Source organism: Microcaecilia unicolor, chromosome 6 (genome assembly GCF_901765095.1).
Source record: "Microcaecilia unicolor chromosome 6, aMicUni1.1, whole genome shotgun sequence".
Lineage (NCBI taxonomy): Eukaryota > Metazoa > Chordata > Amphibia > Gymnophiona > Siphonopidae > Microcaecilia > Microcaecilia unicolor.
In genome coordinates this window covers 157,647,056-157,673,045 of record NC_044036.1, presented here as the reverse complement: position 1 = coordinate 157,673,045, position 25,990 = coordinate 157,647,056, and the positions used below count along the sequence as shown (strand labels likewise).

At 42.1% G+C, this 25,990-nt stretch overlaps 1 protein-coding gene across 2 annotated transcripts in view; it reads left to right on the top strand.

The window, feature by feature from the left end:
* The window catches only part of APPL1 (adaptor protein, phosphotyrosine interacting with PH domain and leucine zipper 1), a 66,336-nt gene continuing 40,346 nt past the window's right edge, over positions 1 to 25,990 (top strand). The window contains exons 1-9 of one of the 2 annotated variants that reach the window (XM_030205509.1): positions 1 to 145; positions 11,188 to 11,286; positions 11,943 to 12,002; positions 13,704 to 13,775; positions 14,595 to 14,682; positions 16,220 to 16,261; positions 17,224 to 17,282; positions 19,140 to 19,286; positions 24,847 to 24,929. In XM_030205509.1, coding sequence (XP_030061369.1) covers positions 92 to 145; positions 11,188 to 11,286; positions 11,943 to 12,002; positions 13,704 to 13,775; positions 14,595 to 14,682; positions 16,220 to 16,261; positions 17,224 to 17,282; positions 19,140 to 19,286; positions 24,847 to 24,929 — 704 coding nt within the window. In that variant the 5' untranslated portion in view covers positions 1 to 91. The remainder of the gene's footprint in view (positions 146 to 11,187; positions 11,287 to 11,942; positions 12,003 to 13,703; positions 13,776 to 14,594; positions 14,683 to 16,219; positions 16,262 to 17,223; positions 17,283 to 19,139; positions 19,287 to 24,846; positions 24,930 to 25,990) is intronic. The other variant, XM_030205510.1, reaches the window with a different exon arrangement.

Sequence of the window (25,990 nt, the reverse complement as noted above, 5' to 3'; positions counted from 1 at the left end):
GGTAATTGAGTGGGAGAGCGCTGGCTGGTTGACTGACTGGGGACGGGTTGCCTTGAGTTCTTGGTGTAAAAGGTATACGCTGGTTTTCATCATGTTGGGTATCGACAAGCTGCCCATTGAGGAGACGTTGGAGGACAGCCCTCAGGTGAGGAGGGGGAGGAGTTCGGGTGCGGTGGGGGAGCCCCTTGGGGGTGCGGGTTCTTCTTCTGCAGCGAATCCCATGGAATCTCTGGTGCACGGGGCGCAACCGCCGCTGGGTGGGCAGGCGCGAGACAGGCCCGGGTTCAGGGGTGCGGTGCCGGATGCAGTACCCTTAAATCACAGGAAGTTTAAAGTGTGTAATGGATTTAATGAGTCACTCTCTGACGTTCACCTCCTTCACTGATATGCACCAATTCCTTATCAGACTGCGTTTCCATGCTCTGCTTTATTTATTGGGACGCTCAGTTTTCGTAAACTGATTTCAGCAAGTATTCCATAAAACAGCCTTGAGCACATCGCATAATGCAAAGATGTAGGAAAAAGTGGATTTGTGGTTGTAGATCAGCTTATGTTTAAGGGTTTCTGTGTATTGCTCTGTTGACTAGGGTGAATGTTGAAGGTTTGGACCTGATCTTTTTTTTTTTTTTGGCTTTTGTATATTTTCAGTTGATTGCATTAGTTTTTCAGCTTGACAGTACTGAGGGTACTTTGTGGATGAACGTGCATGCTTGTTGTTGTTGTTGTATTGGCAAAGCTTGAAACGTGCTGCTGTGCTAGCCGCCTGTTGAATACTTGAGGAATGTGACATGACATCTAATTCTTATGTGACGGCTCCACATAATGACTATCTTAAAAATGTATTTACCTGTCGGAATTTGTACTGTTAAAATGGTGGTGTGACCACTCCTTATGCAGTTAAAATTGCATAACGTATCATTATTAACACAAGTTAGGTCTTGTAATCAGAAACTTACAGAACAGTGAGAAAGATGAGGGCCAAAAATGAACTTTTTTTTTCTGGGGAGGACATCAGATCTAAGGCATACATAAGACTGGCCACACCATTGACTGATTCTGTTTCCCACACATTGCTTTCCTTTGCAATCCCTACTATCTTATGCCAGTGAGGCCCTGCAGTGAGTCTGTGCACAAGCAATCACACCCCTTTGCATCCCCCACAGGCCATACCTGGGTATAGATATTTAGATGTTTAAATGAAGGATGCATATTTCTCAGAAGATTGTTGAAGGTGTATTGAGTTGTTAGTCCAGTAGAATGGTATTGCCTACAAATTGTACTCTTCTATTTCCCCGGCTGTCCTTTATGAGGTTGTTGGAGTCCTCATTTACAGCCCTTTTGTGAAGGGAATCTGTCATTCCTCAATAGTCATATCTTTGGCCAAGTTTCTGTTCCTGTTAGCTGCATTCTGAAGGTAGATGTGATCTGTGGCCTCTGGATGAGGACTGTTGCTGTAATAATTGGGCTGAGTTGCAAGGAGACTATAAAACAGGGGAAACAGTTCAAGGTATTTGAAAATGAAATCTGCATCCCAGCTCTGTAGGGCTAAAAGAATTATTTATTGTTGTTTTTGAGGTGGCTGCAACAATTATTATTCAGAGTCTGTGGGTCAGAGAACAACTACATGTTTGATTCCATGCTGTTACAGATACTTGAATTAAGTAAACCCTAAAAGGTTTCTTCATAACTGGCATAACTCAGGCAGCCTGAGTTCTACAAATTTCTTGAATAATAAGTGATCAAATATTTTGCAACACTCAGTTGACACGTGATTGTTGTATGAGCCAAAATTCAATTTTATTTATTTCTTAGGCTTTATTGCTCTATTCTGCAGGTTTACACTTTAGCATAAAACATTTCATCTTTGAAATTTGCAAAATAGACCCAGGTAAAGTAAGAAATGAAATAAAAAAAATGCAAATAGTAATTTTGTTGTTTTAGGAGTTCTTTTTAATAGTATTGTCAATTTTGCTTTGCTGAAATTGTTCTAAATTACAAGGGGAAATCAGTATAATTAGTTCTCAGCTTGGGATATTCAGTTTTAGTTAGTGTTTCTCCCGTTTGTTTGATCTTGTTGAGTTAAGGAATATTTTAGACAAAAGATCTTCAAACTATGGCCTGTTGAGCATGTTTTTCCAGCCTGACAAACTCATCCCTACCTACAACTGGATGAGCCTGCAACAAGGTTTACTGTTTTAGGGCGGAGTGGGAGGGGGAATCCCATGTGGCAGGCAGTGACAGCAGTGAAAGAAGGCCTTGGAGTAGGGGTGGGGGGTGAGGGAGAAGGATTAGAGGAAGGAAAAGGTGTGAGCAATCAATAATCTATGGGGGTTCAGTGAGCAGAGATATTATGCTGCACACATTGTCATACCACTCTGCTATTCATCTACTTCCCCCTTGCCAGTGGGGCAGACCCTAAGGAAGGGGGAACAGATTGGTTATAGGGTTCCCCAAAACACTGATTATTATTCATTTTTTTTGTAAACTCTTGTTTATTAAATGTAACATGCACATACAAGTACAACTTTAAAGACCAGATGATCAACAATAAACTGTCCACCAATGTAATACATAAGATAAGAATACAGCTTAGTAGTAGCATAGTCAGGACAATACTGTACAGGAACTCAATATTACCTACTAGTAAGAAAGGCCCGTTTGGTTACCATCCCCCTCCCCTTGTTGGTGGACTTACTCTCCGTGCTTGAGGGTGGTCGTGGTCGCCGCGCCTCGCCCCCCGACGTACAGAGTGGCTGGCTGGCTCCCTCACTGCGTGTGACCTACAGCCTGCCTGCCTCACACTCCCTCCGTTCGTCGTCACGTAGTAGATCGATGTATGCCCCGCCCTCGCGTCAAATGTGATGACGTCGAGGGCGCAGCGATGCAATTGGTCAAGTGTCATTGCTCCGCCCTCGACGTCATCACATTTGACGTGAGGGCGGGGCAAACAGTAATGGGGATAAATTCCGATCTATGCCGCCTCACAAACCGGAAGTTGCAGCTTCATTAGAACGTTGTGGTAGGGAATTATGTGCGGAAGGGGTGTGGCTGAGGGTGGGTCTATCAGTGAGAGTGAGTGGTGCCTGAGTGACAGTGAGTGGTGACAGCCTAAGTGCAGGGCTCCAGTGTTTCCCTGCCACAGAGTGAGCTTCAGAATGTTTGAGGTGAGAATTATTTATATAGATAGATATTTCTGGGAACTCTTCTGCCTCCTTGTCCAGCATTTCAAATTACTGAAAACAGACTCTAGGGGGCCCTCTCAGTAGTTTGAAATGTTTGCTGTGGCCTTTCATCTGAAATTTTTTTGGGGGGTGAGGTCCACTTCAGACATTAAGTATTTGGATTTGGGTTTTAGCTTTGATTACACTGAAATGTAAATTTGTCTTTTCTACTATCCTTGCAGTTAGAGAAGCTATATTTAGAAAATCAGGTTAAAACGTATGAACCTCAACACAAAATTGCAGCAATAGAAATAAGACAGCAGTCATTTAAACCTCTTTAAAGAATTTTAAAAGCTGAGAATCAAAGCAAATGCACTGTGGCTGGCAGGATTTAATTGCACTCCCAAATTCAGGAATGTCATCAGATCAAATGCTGGAAGATGCTTCTGTTGAAACAAGTGGGAAAAGCATGCAGGGCATGACTTGTGGAATTCTTTCCAGCACCTCAGCTTTGCAGAGATGTGTGTGCATTTTGTGACTGTGCATGTGTGTATTTGCTTTATTTGCTCTCTGTGTATCTGTGATCAGGAGAAGAGATGAGAGGTGAAATCAGTTGCAATTCCTTAATCACAAACTGGTGGAACTGCTTCTGCAATAGAATTGTATTGGAACAAATTTTTTTTTTGATAGGGTTAATTTATCTTCCAGCCCTTTCACATGTAGAAAGTTCATTTTGACAACACAGAAACTTCCCTCTACATCACCTTCTCCCTTCCTGTGCCTTCCAGACCTCTGCCCTCATTGCTTTCCCATAGGCTGGGATCCTACCTACAGACAGACTCTGCTACTAGTTACAATGAAGCAGGCAGGGCAGGCTCAGTCATGGGGGGAGGGGGACTAGAGAACTGCAAATAGAAGTTTTAAATTGAGAAACATATATTACCTATGTTTCTACCTTCCGTATGTTAATGTGAAATTCTGCTGACTTCTGATAAAAGCCAGGGAGTTGGCAGTCCTAACCTTCTGAGCCTTGAGCACATCTCACATGGGTCTTTTTAAATGTGCACAGTTTGCCAATGGCTCATTCTGGTCCTATCCATTACAACAGATATTTATTAGGCAATACACAGCAACCAGTAAAGAAACTGTATGATTAATTCTGCTTTGAAAACTACTTCAACAACAAAGAAAATGAAATAAAGGGATAGGGAGTTATTTACATTCTGTGTGTGTGTATCTATGGGTTCTGCACACGATTGTGTATGTGTGTTATGTGTGCTGGGCATGTGTTGTCTGGGGGTGGGGTGGGGCAGTTTAGAGTATGTAGGTGTAGTTTTGGAGGCGGGGAAATCTGTAGGGTGATGCAATAGTTCTAGGTGGGGTAGTTTGTAGAATAATGGAATAGTTAAGAGGGAGTTTAATTTTTGGGATGGCAAAGCAGATGTGGGGGGTTAGTTTTGTGGAATGGAGAAGTTTGCTGGATAGTGTGACATTTGCAAGTGGGTAGTTTAGGGCTGTCAGGGCAATTGCGGGGATGGGAAGAAAGAGGTATTTTATTAGAAGAATAGAGAATTCCACCTTTTAAACTGCATTTGCTCTTGTTTCCTAACTCCTACATTTGATTCTGAGTCTTTATGCTACAGAAGTTGGAACTACTTCTGCCATGGAAATACATTGATAATTTTGTTTGGGGGGGGGGGGGGGGCTTGTTTCTCTGGAACGGCCAGTCCTGTTTGGCCCATTTTCAAACTCCAGTCTTTTTTTTACTGGGTTTACTCTCCTGCCATTTTCATCCCATTCTGTTAAATGTTTGGAGTATTATTTTGCCCAAAGTTGGACAAAAATTCTGTTTTATATAATCCTTTTGGACAAAAATAAAAAAATTCTTGACTTCTTTTATTGAGGAGAGCCTGTTGCACATCAGTTTTTCCTTACAGGCCTTAAAGAATGGAATCTCTGTTCAGTGGTAAAGATGCTTGGTTCTTTTGCAGCTCCCAGGAGCTACAACTTCTCAAAGAAAGAAGTGACCTTGAGTTAGCAACATTTAAGAGCATTCACAGCAATAACATCTTTTTTGAGACATACAGTGGGGGAAATAAGTATTTGATCCCTTGCTGATTTTGTAAGTTTGCCCACTGACAAAGACATGAGCAGCCCATAATTGAAGGGTAGGTTATTGGTAACAGTGAGAGATAGCACATCACAAATTAAATCCGGAAAATCACATTGTGGAAAGTATATGAATTTATTTGCATTCTGCAGAGGGAAATAAGTATTTAATCCCTCTGGCAAACAAGACCTAATACTTGGTGGCAAAACCCTTGTTGGCAAGCACAGCGGTCAGACGTCTTCTGTAGTTGATGATGAGGTTTGCACACATGTCAGGAGGAATTTTGGTCCACTCCTCTTTGCAGATCATCTCTAAATCATTAAGAGTTCTGGGCTGTCGCTTGGCAACTCGCAGCTTCAGCTCTCTCCATAAGTTTTCAATGGGATTAAGGTCTGGTGACTGGCTAGGCCACTCCATGACCCTAATGTGCTTCTTCCTGAGCCACTCCTTTGTTGCCTTGGCTGTATGTTTTGGGTCATTGTCGTGCTGGAAGACCCAGCCACGACCCATTTTTAAGGCCCTGGCGGAGGGAAGGAGGTTGTCACTCAGAATTGTACGGTACATGGCCCCATCCATTCTCCCATTGATGCGGTGAAGTAGTCCTGTGCCCTTAGCAGAGAAACACCCCCAAAACATAACATTTCCACCTCCATGCTTGACAGTGGGGACGGTGTTCTTTGGGTCATAGGCAGCATTTCTCTTCCTCCAAACACGGCGAGTTGAGTTCATGCCAAAGAGCTCAATTTTTGTCTCATCTGACCACAGCACCTTCTCCCAATCACTCTCGGCATCATCCAGGTGTTCACTGGCAAACTTCAGACGGGCCGTCACATGTGCCTTCCGGAGCAGGGGGACCTTGCGGGCACTGCAGGATTGCAATCCGTTATGTCGTAATGTGTTACCAATGGTTTTCGTGGTGACAGTGGTCCCAGCTGCCTTGAGATCATTGACAAGTTCCCCCCTTGTAGTTGTAGGCTGATTTCTAACCTTCCTCATGATCAAGGATACCCCACGAGGTGAGATTTTGCGTGGAGCCCCAGATCTTTGTCGATTGACAGTCATTTAGTACTTCTTCCATTTTCTTACTATGGCACCAACAGTTGTCTCCTTCTCGCCCAGCGTCTTACTGATGGTTTTGTAGCCCATTCCAGCCTTGTGCAGGTGTATGATCTTGTCCCTGACATCCTTAGACAGCTCCTTGCTCTTGGCCATTTTGTAGAGGTTAGAGTCTGACTGATTCACTGAGTCTGTGGACAGGTGTCTTTCATACAGGTGACCATTGCCGACAGCTGTCTGTCATGCAGGTAACGAGTTGATTTGGAGCATCTACCTGGTCTGTAGGGGCCAGATCTCTTACTGGTTGGTGGGGGATCAAATACTTATTTCCCTCTGCAGAATGCAAATAAATTCATATACTTTCCACAATGTGATTTTCCGGATTTAATTTGTGATGTGCTATCTCTCACTGTTACCAATAACCTACCCTTCAATTATGGGCTGCTCATGTCTTTGTCAGTGGGCAAACTTACAAAATCAGCAAGGGATCAAATACTTATTTCCCCCACTGTAAGTCAATTTTATATTTTTGTGGAGGAGTAGCCTAATGGTTAGTGCAGTGAACCATGGGGACCAAGTTTGATTCCCACTGCAGCTCCTTGTGACTCTGGGCAAGTCACTTAACCCTCCATTGCCCCAGGTACAAAATAAGTACCTGTATATATTATGCAAACCATTTTGATTGCAACCACAGAAAGGTGGCATATCAAATCTCATTCCCATATTTATTTGATATTGATAAGATACTTAATAAACAAAGGAGGGCAAGTGAAGGTGAACGTTAGTACTTTGATACTGGGATACAATAGTGGTCAGTAGTGTTGAAGAAGAAAGGGCGACATACAGAAGATGAGAAAGAAAGAGAGCAACTGCAGGAATGGGTTATTGGTAAAGTCATGGAGGAGGCTTTAAAGAGACTGTTAGAATAGCTGTCTTAAGAAGTGTGTTTTGCAGCATGACTGGAAGGTGGAAAGAGATGGGGATGGCCTTTTGCATTGTAAGGGAGCATGAACTTCACAGGCTGGATGTTGAGCTTGAAGAGAGACAGAGATGTTAGAAAATGAGTGTGAGCCAAGGACAGCCATCTGAACACAGGGGGCCTCTTTTACAAAGCCAGGCTACGGATTCCCGGTGCAGCAAATGAGAGGAAGCCCATTCAATTCCTATGGGCTTCCTCTCATTTGCAGCATGGGAATTAGTACTGCGGCTTTGTAAAAGAAGCCCAGGGTGTGGAAAGTAGTGGAACAATGGATGGGGTGTGGGCAGGGGTACAGTATACATTCCCCCTCCATTTCTACCAGTGAAAAGGAGAAGTAGGATTTTTCTAATTTTTTTGTCAGCACTAGTATTGGCAAAACAAAATGTAGAAATGTTAGAACTTCGCAAAGCAACGAACTGTTGCTACTCCAGGTTTTAAAATTTGGATCCGCCAGGACCCCTTGCGGCCAGTCCCTTTCTACCTCCCCTTCTAGGTCTTTTTAAAGCAGTATGAGCTTGTTTGTTGCATTTAGTTACCTTATTCATTGATCTGTTTTGGTCTAATGTTGTTGTTTTAGGGGAGTGGGGGTGGTTAATACAGAGAGTGCTGCTGGCTCACTGCTCCATACAGTTCATTGGTTCTCTTTAGTGATCCACTTTTAAACCTTGCAGTCTCAGGAAAACTGTTGCAGCTTTCGTGAGTACTCCTTGAGGGTTTTGTTTAAAAGGATTACTGTTTTAATTGATAGGGTTGAAGTTTCTGAATTTCAGATTGCCAATGCTTTATTAGAATTTTCTATATTTAGCTCATTGAGAACACTTGTTTCTTTAAGACAGAAATAGTCCAATTATGATCTTTGGTCCAGTTTCATCTCCCTTCTGTTCCCTTATCTGTCATACCTTAGTCATATGATCTAGACACTTCCAGAAGCCTTTCCCCAATCCTCAGTGGCAAACTAGAAGAGACAGAATCCCCGAATGGCTAAAGACTGAAGGAAAATGGGAGATTAGCTCAGTGCTGTTGTGCCACAGGGATCACCACAGCAGTTGTATTATTTCTCTGGCAGGAGTTTTGAGTTCAGCATTCCATTAATGCATTCGAGTTCTGCATAAAACATTTACAATTTGAATCTTCTGTGCCACAGTGCTACAGCTGAGCTATAGGGCGAGTCCTGTTTAATCTTTAACAAGAAACAGCTTGGAATTGGACACTCTGAATAGTTTAGCAAACAATAGAATTTCCCATCTGAAGTGCTAGAAGTTTAAATAAGGTTTCTGGTGTCCAGAATGACAGTTAACAGGCATTGTGAAAAGCTCTGCATGTCCTATGGCAAAGGCATGGCCAGGTGTTTTAATGAGATGCCAAGGGCATGATACATCAGCTGACAGAACCAGATTTTAGTATGGAGTTGTCATAAAGTTGTTTCCCGAGAGTCTGCTGTGGCAGCAAAGAAAGCAAATAGGTATTATTAGGAATGGAATGGAAAATAAAAACAAGGAAGTTATAATGCCTTTGTATCGCTCCACGATGTGACCACACCTTGAATACTGTGTGCAAATCTGGTCACCGCATCTCAAAAAAGATATAGTGGAATTAGAAAAGATACAGAGAAGGGCGACAAATGATAAAAGGGCAGGTAGCTGTAGGATAAAATGGAGCAGTATGTGTTTTCATGCTACATTGATGGAGTTAATTAAGAAAGAAGAAACTGAGGAATATAATCAACATATACATTCCTTACACACATGATCCAACAGAAATAACCAACAAAATCGATCTAAGTTTAAACATCATGAACTCATGTGCAAGTGCATTTCAATTAAAACTCAATCCCGAAAAAACACAGACTCATCCTCTTATCCCAATACAACGTGAACAAACCCACAAATATAATCACCCCAGACCACACCCTCCCTATCTCAGCCTGAAAATCCTCGGCGTGACAATCGACCGAAACCTCACCCTAGAGACCCAAGTGAAAACAACAACGAAGAAAATGTTCCACTCAATGTGGAAACTCAAACGTCTGAAACCATTCTTCCCACGAGAAACATTTTGCAACCTGATATAATCAATGGTACTAAGCCACGTAGACTACTGCAACGGCATCTACGCAGGATGCAAAGAACAACTTATAAAGAAACTACAAACCGACTAAAACATGGCAGCCAGGCTAATATTTGGAAAAACATGTTTTGAAAGTGCCAAACCCCTCTGAGAAAAACTGCATTGGCTCCCAATTAAAGAAGATATCACCTTCAAAATCTGCACCATGGTCCACAAAAGAAGCTTTTCATAGCCTATGTAGCAAACTTTAAAACACCACCAAATCTGAACATACAAATATACACAACAACAATACGTGTCCCATTTGAAAAGACAGAGAAGTCACATTCATATAGATCCCCACATAAACCACATGCCAGCAGAATTTCTTACCTTGGGTCACATGCAGAACACAGACAAACCCTCACCTATTTCAGAATAAAGGATCAAAAATTAGCCCTACCCTTCTCTACCCCTCCTGTAGCCCGGCATCAGCCCTGCCCTTCCTACCCCCTCCCCCCATAGCCCAGAATCAACTCTTCCCTCCCCCTCTCATTCTGGCAACAGCCCTACCCTACCCCCCCATAGCCTGACATCTCCCCTACCCTTCCCAATCACCTACCTCCACCCAAAAGCCCACAAACATAAAATATAAAACATTTTATTTAACTGGACATTGCAGAGCCCACCAGCATTAAATACAAAACTTTTTTTTTTCACCTGAGCACAGTGCAGAGAAGTTTCCAGTGCAGCGATTCAAGATAAGTCTACTGACCTTGATCCTGGTGCAGTGCTGGAGACTGGTTAGGGGGGAGGGGAGCAGGCTTCACATCAATGCCGCTACAGAGGCTACTGACACATTTCAGGAGTCTGGGGCAGGATTATTATAAATGCCCGGACTTCCCCAGCTACAAAGGATGGGGCCAGCCAGGACGGCTAAGTTAAACGCAGCACCAGCTGGCGGGGCTCCCGACTCCTTAACTTTGGCACAGGTTTGAATCCTGCATGCTCAGACTGAGACTCGGAGACCTGAGTCATGCAGGATTGGTCACTGGTGTGCACAACAAACGTGCTGCAGGGGCAGACAAGCGACACTGATTAGAAGCTAGAGCTGCCTGCAGGGAAGGGAACAGAGGCAGAACAGCAGACAGCAGCCCTAAGAGCATGGAGCGGAGGCTCCCCCTAAGCCCGACTCCCGAGCAGCAGCAAACAAGGCAGGAGCATTGCTAGTTGTTCTTGCTGGAGGCCTTTAGCACTGATATACATTTTTAAAAAACACCGGAGCTGCAGGGCTTATTGAGGAAGATTCCCTTTGCCGTATCTGGCCTCAGGTAAACTCCGCGAGACTGTGTTTAGCACAAGATTACTTGAGGCCCGGCATCGCACGCTGGCTGAGGTAGGAGGAGGAGCTGCCAGTGAGTGCCGACTGATGAGAAAACCATGTGGGAGGTGGCTGAGCGGCCCCGCCGGCGCTGTCAGGGAAGAAATGAAGGCTGTGGCAACAGTATGGCTGCTCAGCTGCTGTAAAACTGGGTGGGCCTGAGCTGAGATTGGGTGGGCCTGGGCCCACCCAGGCCCACCCGTAGCTACGCCCCTGTCAGAAACAGAGCAGCCTTGCTTGGTGCAGTGTGGCTCTCTTCTAGGCACCATGAAGCAAAGCAGGACTGGCATAGGTGAAATGCTAAAACCCAGAAGAAAACGATTTGTAATTTAAAACAAATGTTCTTCTTTTTCCTTTGATCATGTATCCAGCTGTGTACACTTACTTCACTTCTTTACCTTTCTGCATTTGCTAGGCTCTATCGTACAAATGTATTACTTTAATATTTTTACAGACCAGGTCGTTGCTGGGTGTATTTGAAGAAGATGCTGCAGCGATTTCCAGTTACATCAGCCGGCTGTATCAGGCCATGCAGCGCATTTATGATGCACAGGTACGATGTAGTTAGATCGGTGTCATAAGACTAAAGTGAAGGCCCTCAAGTGACAGTTTTCTCAAGGACCCCCTAGAACAAGAGGGGTGCCCGATTCAGAAGATTCAAAAGCAGCCACATGTATGCTTATTTCTCTCTTGTACACCCTGCACTACAGGATCTGTTTGATTAGAATTCTTGCCAGTGGGTCAGATAAGTTCTTCACATATATACAGCTTAATCTTCAGCCATATTTTATCTCTGAATTTAGATCTGGACAGATATTACTAGAGTATATTAGACAGTTCAGCTTTTGTGATGTATTGTTCATACAACTTAAAATTCATTTCAAAAAATTATATTTATTATTGCTGGGAAATCAAGGAGCACAAATAAGAGTGCATTTTGAATGACGTTCTTTGTATTTTCTTGTGGGAAAAGTATATGTGCAGATTCTGTGGCTAGTGTAGACTCAAGAGAAAACTGCATACATTTTGCCTGTATTTTCAGATGTACTCATACTGTGTGCTGAGGTCATGAAGGCCTGCATAGAATGCATATAGCAACCAGTACATTGTTCATATTTCTGAGTATTCCTTCTTACTGTGCTCTTCCTATGTATTTGTATATTTCATTATAAAATAAAGTAGTATATTTTTTTCTTTTCTTCTTATTAGAATGAATTGAGTGCTGCAACTCATTTGACTTCTAAGCTTTTAAAGGAATATGAGAAGCAGGTAAGGTAGAGACTTCTAGAGACGGTGTTCTGCACAGATAAACCTGCTGGCTTTGGTTAGTACGGTCAGTCAGAATAGTGTTTTCTGTATCAGAAAGTTTTTTCCTTCCTGACGTATTTTGAAGCATACCAAAAGGCTGATAGACAAAATTATAAACATTTTTGCAAATGTAGATAAAATCTGGAAAAAAATTGCAGTTTTTGCTCCTTGCAAAGAGTAAAATTTTAAATGTAGTTTTCAGTGTACAAAATTTTACTTAAATTCTAAATTAATGAACTGCTAGATGTAATGTCATGCAAAACAGCTCATTAATTCAGAAACTGTCAAAAACTTGCATTCAAAGATGTTCTTATTGAGCAGCATTCATCAAGATTACTTCACCTCAGAAGGATTTTGTTCTTTTTTTCACCAGATTGTCAAGTAAATTTACACGTGAAAGTTCTCTGCCCAGCTTGTTTGTATGGGTAGCAAACTCTTGTATGAATCAGGCTATGTGGGAAATCCCATAGGTTAGTAGTGGACCACCTAAGAGGTTTGAGTTGTTGGGGTTAGAAAGGGGTGTTGAAAATATCAAACAAAACACTACATTCTCTAATCGTGATCGGATATGATGAGTATCTTTATTTCCAGATTAACCAGTATTCTGGACTACAGTTTGTCCTCTGAGTTAAAGAACTAGTTTAAAATTTTTTTTCTGTCTTTATGTACACTATGCATTCAGCATTGTGGGGGTAATTTTTGTAAGGGGTCACAAAAAAGAGGGAAAACAACATACAAAAGCAACCAAACAAACAGACAAAGTAAACACTGGGCCTTCAGGAATGAGAAAAATGCAGTCCTTTATTTATGATGAAAACCAGACACGGGCCGTGTTTCGGCGTACAAACGCCTGCATCAGGTGTCAAAGAACTTTTCTAGGTCAGCTAATTAGCTAGTTGATAAAGATGATAAACAATCAGGTTATATTCCCCGATGTTTGAACAGCTCATAAATAGAACGCCTTCAGCCGCATAAACCGCCAAAAGTGACATGCACTAATTCCTTTAGGGGTCCTTTTACAAAAGTGCGCTAGTGTTTTTAGGGCGCGCTAAACGTTGAGTCGCCCATATCTATGGGCGTCACTATCTTTGCATTGTAATGATTAGCACACCCTAAAACTGCTAGAGCGCCTTTGTAAAAGGATCCTTTAGCACGCTAAGCTTTAGTAAATGAGCCCCTAATTTCTGTAAATAGTGCTTTAGTACTATTGTTTAGTTCTCAAGTAGATCTGGTGTAGGGTAACCAAACTCTACTACTACTACTATTTAGCATTTCTATAGCGCTACAAGGCGTACGCAGCGCTGCACAAACGTAGAAGAAAGACAGTCCCTGCTCAAAGAGCTTACAATCTAATAGACAAAAAATAAAGTAATCAAATCAATTAATGTGAACGGGAAGTTTACTACCAGGTTAATGGACAAAAGCAATGTATATGTATCATGTGGGTACCTTGAGGTTGTCTTGAAATCTAGTCTTCTTTGAAGGCCCAAGGATTGGTGCTGAAAACAACTGGCTTTGGATTAGTTCGGCTGAAGTGTCACTTTAACAGCAAATATATCCTTCGTTTATACTATAAATGTTATGGAAAGACTAAGTAATGTTTTCCTAATTGTCAAACCAGTTATAATGATCACGAATAATCCAGTCTGTATATTTTTATAGCGCTTTCCTTTGGGGGGTGATGATGAGGTTATGAGTTCTACCCTGCAACAGTTTGCTAAAGTGATAGATGAGGTAAGTACACTATGGATGGTTCAAGCTCATGTTTGTTTAGTGACATTTTTCAGCATTAGTAGGCTTTTAAATCCAAAGGGGCCCTTTTACTTAGGTGCGTAGGCACCTACGCAAGTCCGACGCATTTCAAATTGGCATTACCGCCCGGCTGCTGTATGCCCCGGCCGGTAATTCCATTTTTGTTGCGTGTCCAAAACACGTGGTAGTTAATATTTTGTATTTTCTACCGTGGGGCCCTTACCTGGCGGTAATCAGCAGTTGGCGTATGCTGCACACTTTACTTCCCAGTTAGCGCATAAGACCTTACCGCTAAGTCAATGAGTAGTGTTAAGGTCTCAGACCAAAAATGGACGTGCGCTGCTTTTCATTTTGCCATTTCTTGAAAAAAAACAAGGACCTGCCTTTTACCTGCTGCGGTAAAAAGGGGGCCATAGTGCATGTCAGCAACACACGCAGACACCAGCGCAGGCCCCCTTTTGCTGCAGCTTCTTAAAAGGTCCCCTGAGTGTCTTTGGAGATTTAATATAAGGGCTATTATGATAGTTTTAGGTTAGGCAGTATTAGGAGATATTTCATCTCACAAATCTCCTTTGATGAAGGCTTAAAGTCTTGGGCATAAGCGATGATATTTGTGATTGTATTTCTTTTGTATTGTTTTATTCCACTTGAGCCGATTGCTTTAAGTTTCTGTATATGGAAAATGTTGAAAATTCAAAAACAAAAATAAAGATGAACTTGGAGCAACTGCAGCTTAGACTAATATATCTGATATCTTTAGCTTACCTCATTATAATCAATATGCTTTTTGTTATTTAACAGCTCAGCTCTTGCCATGCGGTGCTTTCAACTCAGTTAGCTGATGCGATGATGTTTCCCATTAGCCAGTTCAAAGAGCGGGATCTGAAAGGTAGTGTGTTGAATACTGGTTTCCATGGTTCTGTTTTCATACATGTAAATACTAGCCATTAAGCCCGTAAAAACGGGCGAGTATTGCAGCCCTCCTCTCTCCCCTGGCCTCACCCCGTCCACCGATCCTCCCCCCCCATATCCAGCGACCCTCCTCTTTCCCTTGGCCTCCCCCCATGTCCAGTAACCCTCCTCTGTGCTCTGCTGTCACCCCAAGTCCAGCAACCATGGCCTCTCCCCCCTGCCCTCCCCCTATGTCCATCTACCCTCATCGCCGCTGCTCCCTCCCCCCTCCGTGCTGGGCCCCCTGCACTGACCTGACAGCGCCTCTCACCTCCGTGTGAAAGTGCTACAGGCAGCAGCAGATCGCTCTGCTGCTGCCTGCAGCGCTTCCACACGGAGGTGAGAGGCGCTCCCAATACGGAGGGGGGGGAGGGTGGAGGTTGTTTCGCGCGGTGTTCCTTTCCAGGCGGCAGTGGCATCGTCCGACAATTCGACTCCGTTTCCCTCTCTGTTCCGCCCTCTGACGTCATGACGTCTTGACGTGAGGGCGGGACAGAGAGGGAAGTCTGTACTGCGCATTTGCAAGTGAGTATGGTCACTTGCCATTTATATGTTTGATGGTTTTACATTCAGTTTAATGTTGAACTTCAGCTGGCTTTATACCCCAATATTCAGCACTGGGGCCATATCCAGGCAGCAGTATTGAATATCTGGGTTTATGTGACCATCTGTCTCTTATGCAGCTAGGTGTGATATTCAGCAAGGTGTAGTCGTTAAACTGTGCCTAACGTTAAGCGCGGTTTATAGACTATGCCTGGTGCCCGTCCATGTGACTAAATCCGCACTCATGGCCATGCCCCTTTTTCTAATTTGCATCACATACATTCTAATTAATACCAATTAGTGTCAATAATTGTGCGGCTCTGCAGCTCCTCTTCCTCCTCCTACCACAGTAGACTGGTGAGTGTGCAGGAGGGGAGGGGGACCTGGAAAAGGTGTATGAGTGTGGGTGTAGGGAGGGGGGCTAAAATAGGTGGATGGAATGTATGTGCAGGGAGAGGGGCTGGAAAAAGTGGATGGAATGTGGGTATAGGGAGGAGGGGCTGAAAGAAAAAGGTGGCTGGAGTGTGGGTGTAGGGAAGGGGGGCTGAAAAAAGGTGGATAAAGTGTGCGTGTGTGCATCATGGGAATGGGGTGGAGGTCTACATGAAAATGCATGGGAAACTGCGGTGGGGGGTATTTCATGCCTGGGGGAGATGCCAACCCTTATAATAGGGGGAATTTTGCACAAAAAAAAATTACAAATAAAGTGTGTAGAATTTGCTAATTTTGTGCGTACAGTTTTGAAATTTTTTGTGCAGAATTCTGCCAGGAGTATTATATGTACAGCCTGTGGAGTAATGGATATGACCTAGCATACAGAAAAAAGCCCCCTAGCAATCAAGTTTGTGCAGATGTCAAAACTGATATGATGTGTTGTTGAAGAAATTAATGACTTTCAAAATTGTGTTTATAGTAATCTTGTTCTTTTACAGAAATCTTGACTTTAAAAGAAGTGTTTCAAATTGCAAGTAATGGTATGTGTATTTTAAAATTACCAGATACTGTATATGAGGAGTTAAATGTTAAAGCTGTTTCTTGGAGTGCTCCAGGGCCTTGAATGAAATTGGAATTATTGTTTAATACAGTGCAAGACTAATTGCGTATGTGTGTGCAGGCGTTTTTTTTTTTAATTGAAGGATGGACCTACATTTAAAAAAAAAATACTAATCTACTCACATACTTGCATAATCTAGGCACAGGCATAGGAGAGAATTCTATAAATGGTGCTCAAAATTTGTTGCTGGAAAAAAAATCAGTACTAAGCGTGATTTCTATAAAGGGCGCTTATTCTCATGCTTACATTTAGACGCCAAGCTTACACCTGCTGAAACCTGGTGTAAATGCTGGTGCCCCAGGTAGGCGCAACGAGGCCATATTCTGTAACTGTGCTTGCAACATTTTGGAATGCAGATGGCCACGCCCCCTTTTGAGTTACACATTAGTAGAGGTAGGCGCTATTCCTTATAGAACAGCGCACAGCCAGATGCACATGCAGATTTTAATGAGTGCCAATTAATTTTAATAGCTGTTTTTTTGCACCCAATTATTGATTGATAAGGGCTCATTACTCAAATTGCATACACATCTTAGGCACGCGCACAGATTTGGGAACCATATATAGAATCCAGGTGATAGTGTCTGCACCTGCAAGGTAGGAGCAACTTCTTCTTAGGTTAGTAAAGATAGTGCCAAAGTAGGTACCTACTTGCCCTCTTAAACCAGGCACCCTATTATAAATGTACTTTTTTTGCATTGGATAGAAATGTTTAGTATAGGGACTTCTTTGTGTTTTTTTTTTTAAAGGTTAGTGCATGTGCTCAGTCAGAAACTGCTAGCACCCTGTCCAGCAAATCTTGTTTACCAAGTTCGTTAGTCTATTTTTCCCCAAATTTTCCAGATCTACTAACATATAATCATTGTTTTATTGTACTTTCAGATCATGATGCTGCCATCCACAGATACAGTCGACTATCAAAAAAAAGAGAAAATGAAAAGGTTTGTCTTTCACCTTCCATTTTCTGTAATGGGAAAGAGTAGGCAGTGCATGAGATTCTCATTGTTAAAATGTGGTTTCTACTATAGCAAGATTAAGGGGGTCTTTTACTAAGATGCAGGGGCGTATCTGCGTGGGGCCACGGGGTCCTGGGCCCCCATAGATTTAGCCCTGGACCCCAACCCCTGCCAGCCGAGGTTCTCTCTTCTGTTGTAGCAAAGCTTCCTTTTCTGAGTCTGATGTCCTGCATGTACAACGTGCAGGACATCAGAGTCAGAATTTGAAACTGAAGGAAGCTTTGCTGCAACGGAAGAGAGGACCTCGGCTGGCGGGGGTTGGGGTCCCCCGCCAGCTTTGCAACGGAAGGACCTCGGTTGGTGGGGGTTGGGGTCCCCCGCCAGCTTTGCAATGGAAGGATCTCGTCTGGCGGGGGTTAGGGTTCCTCGCCAGCAAAGGTAGTGATGGCGGCAGGGGAGGGTTGGCGGTGGGAGGGGGGGTGGAGAGGGTCATCAGCAGGGGGGGGGTCCAAGGTTGGTGGCGGGGGGTCCGGCAATCGGGGTTGGCGGCGCCGGGGGTGGGGCTAAAATGTGCCCCCTCACTCTGGCTCTGGTCCCCCCTCCCGCCGAAGTCCAGATACGCGGCCTCTGCTAAGGTGCGCTAGCGTTTTTTAGCTGGGCACTAAATGCTGGGATGCCTATTACATTCTTATGGGCAACTCTGTGTTTAGTAAAAGACCCCCTAGATTAGTAGTCAAAAGTTTAGGTTTTATTGCAGTTTTCTAACAAAGCATCTGTATTTCACATGCTAGTGTTACTGATTCTTGGGCTTTTTAAATTAGCAATGCTGTCTGTCTTCCCTACAAAAAATACATTTTACAGCAAGTTAGTACCTGAGACCAGAGGGTATATGGAAATAAAGACATTTCCTCTGGTTGTTGTTTCAGAATTGAACCAAAAAAGCTCAACTGAAGTCTAAGATGGATGCTAGAGACTGGCTAGATTATCACCTTTGGGTGTCTCTGATGTGTTGGTATTAGAGACCCTAGGGCCTAGGATAGAAATGAACAAGCAAAATGACTGTTCGGGAAAGCATAGTGGAGAGCTGAATGCAAGCCTTGAATCACAGTATACAAATACGGATGTCACAAAGAGGCATATTTTCAAAGCACTTAGCCTTCCAAAGTTCCATAGGTTTCTATGGAACTTTGGAAGGCTAAGTGCTTTGAAAATATGCCTCAAATTGATACTTGCACTCACTGTTCTTGCTTTACAAAAACAAAAAAAAAATGCATTATTAGAAATTGTGCCGGTAAAAAAAAAAAATTGCCAGATCTCGGAATTTGTTGGAACTTTCTTCAAAGCTCTATTACAGCCCTGCCCCAGAATATAAATTGCATATATGTTAACTTCTTCAGTAATGCAAATATAGTGTTACAATGGAACATGAGTCTTCAGCAAGAGGGATGACCAATGAACTTGAGGCTATATGGAATATTAACTGCCTATCCACCATGCTAAAAACTTGAATCCCTGTTTGCTAAACTGCACTGTAGGCGCAGTAGCTTTTTTTTTTTTTTTTAACCACACTCTAAAAATTAGCGCTAACGTTGGAGACACCCATGTGTTCCTGTGGGTGTCTCTAGCATTAACGCGAGCTAAAAACGCTAGCGCACCTTAGTAAACAAGGACCCTTACTGTGGAATACAGATATAATAACCTCCAGTGATTCCCACTTTAGGAAGGATATTATGCTGGTTAAATTATGCTGGTCATGCTGGTTAAATATGACTTAATTTTTGTTGCGTTAAAGTGAATTACCATTTTGCAGATAATTAAAAAAAATTGTTTTAACTTTTTAAGGTTAAATTGGAAGTGATGGAAGATGTTTATACATCTAGAAAGAAACAGCATCAGACCACGATGCATTATTTCTGTGCTCTGAATACACTTCAGTACAAAAAGAAAATTGCTGTGCTAGAACCACTGCTAGGGTACATGCAAGCTCAGGTGAGTGCTCTGGGTGACCTTTACTTTTCAGGAGAGAATGGAACACCAGTCTGAAAAGGGGGTCTGGACATTACTTATAGGATCAGAATACCAGATGTGCACTGAGAGTGGCAAAACTTCCTAGACCTTGGAGTGATTCGATTTCCTTCTTATCCTTGTAATCCCCCCCCCCCCCCACCCCAGTTCTCCTGAAATTGGGGTTCTTCCATTGTTAGAATGTAGTGAATACCGGGACTGAGGCAGTGTTGCACCCACAGGCCCCTCTGCCCATGGAAGCCTGGTAGGGGGTATTGAGGTACACGTGGACACAGGGCTATAGGATGATGCATTCTACTTTTGTATTAACAGTACTGCCAGACCGCTAAAGTCCAGGGAGGTGGGAGTGAGAGATTTGCAGGACCGGGCTAGAGGCAGGAGGTGGGAATAGAACTGGAGATCTGTGGAGAGAGAGAGGAATTAGAAGCCTGTTGAATGGAAGGGGTTAATGGGGTATGAAGTCTGCAGGTATCAGGAATTAAAAGTGAGAGGAGAAGGGGGCTTCATAATACCGACTGTTCAGGTTGAGCAACAACTGAAAACCATCCCTGTATAGTGTATATCCTATCTATTGAAAGGCTTAATAGTCTTCTGAGACACTCAAGGGGCTGACTAGTTATTTGGAATATTGATAGTGTAGTAGTTATGAAAAAGTTCAGGTTGAAACCCCTCAGTCTTAGTTTTGTTTTACAGGCCAGAGCAGTATCTCTCCTTGATGGGGTCGAAAGGAGGATTTTATTTAGACCTGTAAGGTGGACATAGAGGGTGTTAGGCTTGTCTCTACCTTTATTAGGATTTCTGCTTATACAGGGAATTTTTTCATCGATGGAGAAGCTGGGAATTAATTTTTAATAAAATAATAATTCCACTAATTGCATAGTTCTTCATAGGTTGGTAGCATCTTATTTTCTGTTTAGAAAGACTTTGAAAACCTATTTCTTTTCTAAACAGTGATTGTAAATTAGGTATATATGCCTTATCCTGCTAGATAGGAATGATGTTTGTGTGTGTTAGGTTGATGGATTACTACTTGAAGTATTTTATGCTTTTTATTGTTAATTCCTTCTGATACGAGAAGTTTTTTTTATTACCTGTAATCCACTTTACAACTCAAGGGTTAATAGTGGAATATAAAATCCATTAATACAGTACAATAATATGTAAAACCAGCATTAGACTAAGGATGTATGGATGTCACGTTGAACGCTGTCTCATGGGGCCTTTTATTAATGTGCTGTAAATAGCATATGAATTAGTGAACAGGAACTGTTAGAGCACAGCCACAGTAACCAGTACCTTGCTGCCTTGACAGCATATGCTAATTGCATACCCTGTGGGGGCAGAAAATGGTTCAGGTTACGGGGAGGAATGGACATGGACTGTGCATTGCTCTTAGTAACAGCGTGCGGTAATTTACCGTGTACTGTTACAGATAAGTACATAAGTATTGCCACATTGGGAAAGACCAAAGGTCCATCAAGCCCAGTATCGTGATTCCAACAGTGGCCAATCCAGGTCACAAATACCTGGTAAGATCCCAGAAAAGCTTAATACATTTTATGATGCTTATCCCAGAAATAAGCAGTGGATTTTCCCTAAGTCAATTTAATAATGGTCTATGGACTTTTCCTTTAGGAAGCCTCCCAGACCCTTTTTAAACCCTGCTAAGCTAACTGCCTTTACCACATAACTGAGATGTATTTGTGCTATTAGTATATATGTCGGACTAGATTCCATATATCATGCCAAAAAATATATATATACCTAGCGCACATCCATGTGACTAAATTTAGTCATGGGCAGTTATGCTAAGTAAAACTTGGTGTAAATGCCTACACCTAAATTAGGTGCGGATCGGGTGTATTCTATAACAAACTGCATAGTTCTTAACGCCCATTCCATGCCTTTTTTTGCACTAGGCACCTTAGAAATTTACATGCATTATGTTACAGAATACACTTGAGCACAAAAGAAGCACCAAGAGCGTTCAAAAATGGGACACAGTTCTTTTAATTGTAAAACTTGAAAATCGGTCTTCGATTATGGACCCGACACAGGCCATGTTTCGGCGCACAGCGACTGCGTCAGGGGTCTGCATCAAATATAAATAACATTATAAATCCAAACATAAATAATAAAACTTTTTGGACAAACAATAATATAAAATAAATTTAAAACAATACATAAAAAACTAATGTAATAATAAATCAATATATGAGGTAAGCATGCATACAGTATCTTTCATTTAAAAATAGAGTGCATTACATTTACATTATGAGCAAACATCAACATAACCACGTTGTTTTAAAAGAGGAAGACAGTATTGACAAATTTAGTCTGCAACTAAGTACATATTTCTCTATAACAGAAAAGGATAAAGGTTAGTGTTGCTGAATTGTTGCAACTCACCAAAAAATGTGTGCTAATATAGGATGAATTTCATGTGCAGCAAGGAAACTTCCTCCTTTAGAAGTAAACAGGAAAGAGGTGTTCAAAATATGTTAAACAACGGACTTTTATACTAAATAGATCCTTCTGTATAGTTGTCAAAGCTGATGAAATTAGTGTGGAAAATACTCATGTTATTATTAGAGAGATGCTATTGAATAGATAATAATTAACTACATCTAAATTAACCACTGTTGTCTCGAAATTTGGCAGATTACTCTCTGTTTTCAATGGTGACTATTTGATACCCAAGACAACAGCTGGTCTGACTGACATTCATTTAACTCCATTGTTGCTTTCATGATTAGCCTTGTCCTAGTCGGTTCATATAATGTTCTTTACATACACCATTTAGATGTAGTTAAATATTATCTATTCAATAACGTCTCTCCAACTAATAATGATAACGTGGGTATTTCCTGTAAAAGGACCCCTAGATGCACTAAGTTTAAAAACTTAGGGTGGTCGGGATGGATGCAGATCTGTCTGTGGAAGTGCAAGTGGAAGCTCTGACTAGATTGCCTTATTGGAAGCTGAGGGTAGTTTAGCAGTGTCGGCCACAGTGACACAAGCTCTTGTTTCTTCACGTCTGGACTGTTGCAACCTGATGTGTCTGGGTTTGCCTCACAGAAGCTTTGGTTGGTTGCAGTTTGTACAGAACACATTAGCACTGGCTACCTGTTGATTTTAGGGTACAGATTACTATTATGGTACTAATGTTTAAGGTGCTGTATTGAAGAGGTTAGTTGTGGAATATGCTCAGAAGAGGTTAAAGGAATATCATCTAGGGCAAAAGTTGCGATCTGCGAGTGGGAGCTCACTTATGTGGCATGGGATACAAGAGGGACACAGAGAATTTGCTGACTTTTTTTTTTTGTTTTGTTTTGCATTTTGTTAGTGGCAGCCGCCATAAGGTGGAATATCTTGCTGGTGTCTGTATTTGAGAGAATTGTGTAGACAATCAAAATCTTTTTTTTTTAAAGGCAAGTGTATTATTGAGTTGTGAGAGGAATAAAAGGAGAATGAAGATGGGATAGGATAGTTATTGTGTGGATAGGAATTCTTGTGGGCGATTGGGTCTGTTTTATTATGGGTCTGTTTTATTTACATCTGTCTATAAATTAGCCTCTGATCAATTAATAGATGATTCATGAATTTAAATAAATTAATTAAGAAATTACTGCTGCTGCATTGCTGATATGTGAGCCAAGTATTTCCATAAGAGGTACAGTATGGAACTAATTTTCTAAACATTTTTGCAGAGGTTATGAACAAAAAAGTACAGACAGTGGCATAAAGGCACATACTTTTTACATGGCCTGTGCTATGAGGCGGAGTTAGAGCAGTGCAGAGGCAGCATTTACACCTCCAGCTTCAATCCAGCTGCAGTTTACCCCTCCTATTTTATAAAGTACACATGAACCTATATGTCTTTATTAAGCAGGCATCTGGTCAAAATTGTACATCCTCTTATTAACAGTATACTTGATTATTGTAATTCACTTTTTCAGGGTATAACTCAAACTAATACAGTTAATTCTCAAAACATAGGGGTCCTTTTACTAAGCTGTGACAAAAAGGGGGCCTGTGCTAGCATCAGCACGTGTTTTTGATGTACTCTGAAGGCCCCCTTTTACTGCAGCAGGTAAAAGGCTGGCTTTTTTTTCACAAAAAGAAATGGCCAAGCGGCAACAGCACCACTTGCCTCGCTGCCATTTCGGAGGGGAGCATTTACCGCCACCCATTGAGGTGGTGATAAGGGCTCCCGCGATAACAAGGGTAAGCACCAGCAATACAAAAGTTTTTTTTTAAATATTTTTGTAGCGCCAAAAATGGCACGTGCTGGGGGGGTGGAAACTAGTGTTCCGGGCTCCTACGGTAGTTCCGGATTGGTGCCACACGCCAGCCCTTTAGTAAAAAGGCCCCTTAGTTACTGCAAAAAGGAAAACTGATCACATCACTCCAGTACTGTCTGAATTACCTTTTAAAATGTTATGCCTTGTGTTTAAGGTCTTTATGAATGGGTCTAAATATCTTTCAAATATGGTAATTCAGCAGGTACCCAAACATCATCTACTGTCCTCCAGGGGCATAACTAGGTGGGGGAATGGGCCCCCGCCATTGTCAGGTACCTTTGCTGGCGGAGGTCCCCAACCCTTGCCAGCCGAAGTCCTCTTCAGCGCTGGTCTCTGGCGCGTTGTTGATCCAGATCAGCGAACGCACCAGACTCTGAGACCGGCGCTGAAGGGAACTTTGGCTGGCGGGGGTTGGGGACCCCCGCCAGCAAAGGTACCTGGCAGTGGTGGGGGAGGGCTGGCGGTGGGAGGGGGGGTTGAAAGGGACGGGAGGGGCGGTGGGGGGGTGGTCACAAGTGGTGGTGGGGCTAAAATGTGCCCCCTCACCTCAGGCTCTGGACCCCCCTCCCGCCGAAGTCTGGCTACGCCCCTGCTGTCGTCTCGATGTCCTCTTTTTCAATATCCATCGTTGACTGATTAAATTGATGTCAACAAGAAAGTGAGCGTTCTGCTATGCTGGACTGTCTATCTGGAACTCTCTTCCGAAAGAGGTCACTGATGTCTGTAGCCATACAAGCTTTCGTAAGGTTGTAAAGACTTGGCGTTTCATAGAAGCCTTTGGTAACATAATTTTTAGACTATATTGCATATTATGTTAAGTTGTATTTTTTATGTTTTTGTTTTTTTTTTGCAAATTGTTTTACCTTTTTTGTGTGTTAAGCAGGCGTATTCAAGTAAATAAATCAAATTAAAATCAAACCACCTCAACCTCCAAACCTAGGTGAGCTGGTATAAAACTATCCTCTATATTTTAACCATAAAAGGAGAAAAAAGATTTCCTTAGCAGTTCGGGCTTGGTGCTCTTCAGGAGAGCACTTCTTACCTGTTGTTGACTGCTCTAGTCCCTTGGAGGCTTGCTAGGATCTCGCTGGGAATCCGAGTCCTTCCATGTGGTCATTGCTGTAGCACACTAAAAAAGCACACTGCACTATTAAATTTTTATAGAAGATGCAGGTGGCTTGAGTTGCAAAATGTGAATTCATGGTGCTTTTTAATTTTAGATAAGTTTCTTTAAGATGGGATCAGAAAACCTTACTGATCAACTGGAAGAATTTTTAGCAAATATTGGAACAAGTGTACAAAAGTAAGTGGTTTTTTCCCTCTCTTTTCCAAATGTATGATGTTTCAGTTATTCAGTTAAAAGCGCTCAGTTTGTGTTCTACTGCTGAACCTTTAATTTCTGTTTAAGACAACCCTAGTGGCTTCATCTTGTTTTATTGTGTGGAAGATGATGGTTGAGTATAATCCAGAACTCCCTCAGCTATTAGAGCAAGACATCTTGCCCAGGGTCTTCTAAAGACTGTTGGATTTCTAGTTTCATCTTTTTGTTGATTTGCTTTGGTATGCTGCAGTTGAAATATGAAAAGTTACAAATGAAGCTGTAAAATCGTTTTTTTTTTTAAATTCTTGTGAATGATTTTGCAAAGCACAAGTTTCTTAAGAGGAAGAGTAGCCTAATGGTTAGAGAGCATGTTGAAAATCAGGGAAGCCAGGATTCAGATCTTGCTTTTCCTTTGATCACTTATTGTGACCTTGGGCTGTTCACCCTCCATTGCGTCAGGTACAATTCAGATTATAAACCCGCTTAGGTTTAAGTGGTATATAAATACTGAAGTGAATAATGACAGTGCCTGATATGTTACTCTTCCTGAAGCTCCGATTTGGAAGGTTCTTAAATCTAAAATTGAAATCCAGGTTTATTTGCAGATATAATTGGAATAGTCAATCCACATTCTCCAATCCCTGGATCTGAAAACCCATCCTGTTCAGTGCTACATGATTTCTTCTGGTGACCAAGGGGTCCTTTTAGAAAGGCGTGCTGAAAAATGGCTTGCGATGGTGTAGGCATGGGTTTTGGGAGCGCTCCGATCCATTTTTTAGAGCACCTGTAAAAAAAGGCCTGCTTTTTTTTTTTTGCCGAAAATGGACGGGTGGCAAAATGAAAATTGCCACGCGTCCATGTTGGTTCTGAGACCTTACCGCCAGCCATTGATCTAGTGGTAAAGACTCATGTGATAACCTGGCGTCTGTTCTTTTTTTTTTTTTTACATATTTATTAATTTTTTTTAACATTTACATATTTAAAACATAAATGTGGAAATACAGAAAAAAATAAAAAAGAATATATGAATAACATATTTTACA